General features: G+C 41.2%; 1 protein-coding gene across 1 annotated transcript; it reads left to right on the top strand.

Annotated features, from left to right (window-relative positions):
* Window positions 1-249: 249 nt before the first annotated feature.
* On the top strand, window positions 250-3,336 carry LOC145124750 (uncharacterized). Its single transcript, XM_079060211.1, has 3 exons — window positions 250-498; window positions 1,834-2,249; window positions 2,634-3,336. Exons 1-3 carry the CDS (start codon window positions 250-252, stop codon window positions 3,334-3,336), a joined length of 1,368 nt encoding a protein of 455 aa, XP_078916337.1.
* Window positions 3,337-5,622: the final 2,286 nt, after the last annotated feature.

Here is a 5,622-nt window from a genome sequence, read left to right as displayed (position 1 = left end):
TCTTTTGCTGACCTTGATCAAATACATCCAGAGGATGTTGAGGAGATGGACATCACATGGCAGATTGCTATGGCTGTGTTTAGGGCCAAGCAATTCTCTAAGAAAACCGGCAAAAACAACTGGGGAATAAACGCAGAGAAGAAGGTCGGTTTCAACAAGGGCAAATTAAGATGTTTTAACTGCCATGAACCTGGTCACTTTGCCAGAGACTGCCCAAAGCCAGACTGAAGGGAAAATAGTGAACGAACAATGGTGTCAGTCGGAAGCAGCAGGGGAGCTACCACTAACAACCAAACGGCGAATCTGGCAGTGGTGGCTCAGTCATTTGACTGGGAAGATCCGATTCAGGCCCTGAACATCTCAGGACCTGAAGATGCTCACCTTGCCCAGATTAATGACGTCCCAGAAGAAAAGTATGAAGTGGACCCGAAGGAAGAAATCATGGAGCTGCAATTTTCCTTTATGGTACAGACTACCCCAGAGTCTGAAAAAAAGGAGGTCAGTGAAATCTCTTGTTCTCAAACTTGCATTAACACTGTTAAATTTCTAAGTGAGCAAATTGAATTGATAAAAAAGGGAGAACGAGGACCTTAAATATGAGAGGTACAACCTTAGGAAAGGCTAGAAACCATTAAAAGAACAACTAGAGGGCAAGACTAAGGACGTTAGGAAATTGTAGGAGGAGTATAATAACAAGTGTGGGAATTATAATTACATTAAGAAACAACTTGCTGCTGTAACTGAAGAACTTGACACATTGAAGATCCATTTTGAAAATGCTGATTTTAATTTCAAAAAATATGATGTGTCAAGTGAGAAAGTTGCAAGAATAATTGAAAAACAAATGAAGTGGATGGACCAAAAACAAGTAGGTATAGGATATGAGAGTGTCCCACCCCCATTCAATCACAATTATATTGCTAAACCTTTGACTCGGGAAGAGATAGACCGAGAACCATTTATGGTGTATGGTAAACCAGCTGCACAGGTCACTGAAAGTAGTGCTAGGGAAATAGATACTAACTTTTCTACTTCCCAAACGCTCAAAAGAAAAGAAAAATATTTCAAAATCACATGTGAATATTTCAAAACCTAAATATCAATGGGTGCCCAAAAATCAAAATATCCAATCATCACAATCTTCTGTTAGTGCTTATGGTAGTGAACTAAAATCAAAAATTGAAAAAGAAAAATCTATTGTTAATGTCAAGGGAAAACCCAGTGTTGTTATGACCTGGGTTCCTAAATGTCATTAATCCCGTGCATTGTACAAGAACAACTACGGGGGAATATCGTCAGACCTTGGTACGTCGCCAATGGTTGTTCCAGGCACATGACCGGAGACATCTCCTAACTGCACGACATTCAGACATTTAATGGGGGTATGTTTCCTTCGCGGGAGGTGAAGGCGGGAAGATCACACAGAGAGGAACTGTCACCAATGGAGTGCTAAGCTTTGAGAACGTCAACTTTGCTCCCGAGCTGAAGCATAGTTTATTGAGTGTCTCTCAAATCTGTGACAAAGGCTACTCTACCCACTTTACTGATAAATAATGCCTTATCTTGAAACCCGGTGTCATCATCCCTGAAGACTGGATATTGGTGAAATCAAAAAGAGATGGGAACGCTTACATCATCGACATGAATCATAATATCTCGGAACAAGTCATGTGCCTATTCTCTAAAGTCTCAGAACATAATGCGATGCTTTGGCATCGTCGTCTCAGGCATGCAAACACCAAGAACCTTAATCGTCTTGCAAAGAACGAGATCGTGTGTGGCCTTCCAGTTAAAGACTTCATAACTTTTGAAAAATGCGTGGCTTGTGCTCAGGGTAAACATCATAGAAAGCCCCATTTGCCAAGGGCGGTTAATTCAATCAACAAGGTTCTCCAATTATTGCACATGGATTTGTTTGGTCCTGTCAATGCCCTCAACATCAACAAAAACGCCTACTGCTTGGATGTGATAGATGACTACTCGCGTTTCATATGGGTCTTCTTGTTATCCAACAAGTGTGGGATCTCAGACTTGATCAAGAAGTTCATGGTAATGATTGAGAATCAGACTAACGAGAAGGTGAAAGGGATCAGAACGGATAATGGTACAGAATTCAAGAACGTTGTTATGGATCACTTTTGCACAAAAAAAGGGATAGTGCGTCAGTATTGTGTCGTTCGGACACCTCAACAAAATGGTGTTGCGGAACGGCGGAACCGAACATTAATGGACGCCGCAAGGACAATGATGTGTGATTCTAAACTACCAGTCTTCTTTTGGGCAGAGGCGATCAACACTGCCTGCTACGTTCAGAATCGTGTGTTGATCAACAAAGCTTAGATGAAGACCCCATACGAAATTCTATACAATCACAAGCCATCAGTTGCTCATTTCTGAATTTTTGGATCTCCTTGAACCCTTCTTCACCTTGAATCCAACCCAAAATTCAACTCTAAAGCCGATTAATGTTACTTTGTGGGATATGTAGCGCGTACAACTTACTGTGCTTATAACAAGAAGCCAAAGTAGATCGTGGAATCTTTTGATGTTTGCTGGTTGGAGGAGAATGAGACAGATGCCAGAGTTGGTCCTGACTGGTTGTTTGATTACGCTTTTTTATTCAAATCGTTTAGAGTGTTTTCAGATGATGTGTTAGGTTCCTGCTCCGGTTCGAAGGTTGTTCTTAAGGATGAAGAGGAAGAGGTTGTCTGCAGTCCACCATTGGTGTCTTCTACGTCTCCTTCGGTGAATCAAGCTGTTCCAAGTTCTCCTTCAGATTCCCCAACTCATAGAATCAATCCTGATGCTGAAGCAACTCCACTCACTCCAGTTGAAAGAGACTTCATGAACAGAGACTCTTCCGCTGCCACTCAAACTTTCATGGAGCTTCTCTTTCCCGAGCCAATTGCAAATGAGTATGTGGCTAGCTCCTCTCACAATTCCAGATCCTATGAGGAGAATGATTCAGAAAATGATGGATTCATCAATATCAACAACCTTCTTGTCACGCTTAATGATATCAGCCACGAAATTCCTACCCGAATGCAACGCGATCATCCCATAGAGAACGTTATTGGTGAACTAGGTGACAGTGTTCGAACGAGAAGTCAGAGTGGTGACGTAAACACATGTATCTACTCTTGCTTCATCTCTCAGATAGAGCCAATGAATGTCGAAATGGCGCTGAATGAGCGTAGTTGGGTTGATGCAATGCATGAAGAGCTGAATAAATCTAAGAAAATAGGGGTTTGGAAGCTAGTTGAACTGCCCAAAGGAAAGAAGTCACTGGATACCCGCTGTGTGTTTCTCAACAAACTGACGATTGTGGGGTCATAGTGTCGAACAAAGCACGTTTGGTTGTTCGTGGCTTTCGAAAAATTCAAGGACTTGACTACACTGAGGTGTATGCTCCTGTAGCACGTCTTGAGGCTCTCCGTATCTTCCTGGCGTACGCTTCCTACATGGGGTTCACTGTATATCAGATGGATGTTAAGACTGCCTTTCTTTATCGAGCTGTGAAAGAAGAGATTTACGTTGATCAGCCTCCCAGTTTAGTCAACTCAAAGTTTCCTAATCACGTCTACAAATTGGATAAGGCTTTATATGGGTTACATCAGGCTCCTCGGGCCTGGTATGCAACCCTAACAGATCATTTTCTCGAATATGGTTACACCAGAGGCACGATCGATCAGACGCTCTTTATAAATCATGTTGATGGAGACATAATCCTTGTTCAAATCTATATCGATGCCATCATCTTCGGTTCAACGAGCCAGAAGCTCTACAAGGAGTTCGAGACGATTATGAAGAAGAGGTTCGAGATGAGTTCCCTGGGGGAATGTCGATGTTTTTGGGTTTGCAAGTACGTCAAAGTTCATCCGGAATTCTGCTGCACCAAGGAAAATACGTTGAAGACATGCTTGAGAGGTTCGGGTTTAAAGACTCAAAAGCTGCCTTGACGCCGATGGCCGAACGACCCCTGTTGTCGCCAAATACTCAAGGCGAATCCGTAGATCAGACTGTGTACAGATCGATGATCGGATCCCTGATGTATCTAACTGCGAGCATGTCGGACATCATGTTTGTAATTGGTCAATGTACACGATACCAAGCTAATCCTAAACTCTCTCATTTTATTTCTGTCAAAAGAATCTTTAGGTATCTCAAAGGCACCCTAAAATTGGGTCTTTGGTATCCTGAAAATTCTGATTTTGATTTATATGCATTCGCTGACAGCAACTATGGAGGTTGTGAACTTGACACGAAATCAACGTCTGGGGGATGTCAATTTCTAGGTGATCGTCTGGTGTCATGGCAATGCAAGAAACAACAGACAGTCTCAACCTCAACGGCGGAGGCGGAATACGTTGCTGCTTCTGTCTGTTGCTCTCAAGTCATTTGGATTCAACATCAATTAATGTATTATGGTTTGAACTTTCTAGAAACTCCAATATTCTGTGATAACGAAGCTGCAATCCAAATTGCTAAAAATCCGGTCCAGCACTCTAAAACTAAGCACATTGACATCAAAGTTTATTTTATCAGAGATTGTTAAGAGCGTTCGCTTATTCGGTCAGAACAGGTTCCTGCTGCTAATAATGTGGCGGATCTGTTCACAAAACTATTTTACAAAGCTCGATTCGATGTGCTGGTTGGTTTTCTTATAATGATTCGTTTTGAGGACTAATTTTAGTTTTTAGGTAGTTTAAATTTGCGCATTTATTTTTCATTCTCTCCTATGCACAAATTTAGGGGGAGAAATAAACAAAAACAAAACAAAAAATTAGAAAATCTCAAAAATCCAAAAATAGTGTTATTTTTGTTTTTTTTTAAATGAAAAATCCAAAAATACTATCTCATGTTAGTCTGTCTGTAGGTGATGTGTCGGGAAGTGATATCAACCGAGTGATAATAGACAATTTTGGTTTGTGTAAGGTACCAACGCTGAACTGATTTAGAGTCTGTGTTCGATACGCTGGTAGGCACGAAAGATTTAAATGGACCAGACTAGATATAAATTGACACTTAAAAAGGGGCTTGACAAGCAATTGACTTAGATTGTTCCGTTTGGTCTGACAATACGACGCTCGGGTAGATTGAGCAGTGAGATATACATGGGAATTTGTGGATACACTAAACTAATATGTATCTAGAACTGTGGTGTAACTTTTCCTCGATGTATGGACGCATGTGCTTAATTGCGGTACTGATAGGGCGACTGGGGAATTCCGATAAAGTAGGTCTGTAGAAGGTTATTTTCTTGCTTTCTTTCTGTTAGTGATATGTTGCCTCCTCTCCGTGATTGGAAGATCCGACCTCCACTGCAACATATACAACTCTACTTCTATGCATCTTCTTATCTATGCAAATTCTTTTTGTCTGTTAGTCATATGCTGTCTCCTTTGCGTGATAAGTCCTTATCCGACCTGGAACACAGCATATGCACCATTCTATTTCTCAATCCCTCTATCTAGTTAGTCATATGTTTATCCCTCTGCGTGATTGGAAGATTCGACCTGGGTGTACATCATATGCATTCTAAATTTGACTTCCCTCCTAATAATTCTCTGCTCACCTAAAGTAAGGAGTATTCTGGAAGTTCTTGATTATAGGAGTATGTCA

This window comes from Lactuca virosa, chromosome 1 (genome assembly GCF_052849685.1).
Source record: "Lactuca virosa cultivar CGN04683 chromosome 1, Lactuca_virosa_CGN04683_v6, whole genome shotgun sequence".
Classification (NCBI taxonomy): domain Eukaryota; kingdom Viridiplantae; phylum Streptophyta; class Magnoliopsida; order Asterales; family Asteraceae; genus Lactuca; species Lactuca virosa.
Note: the sequence above shows the minus strand (reverse complement) of the source record. Positions and strands in the feature narration are given on the sequence as shown.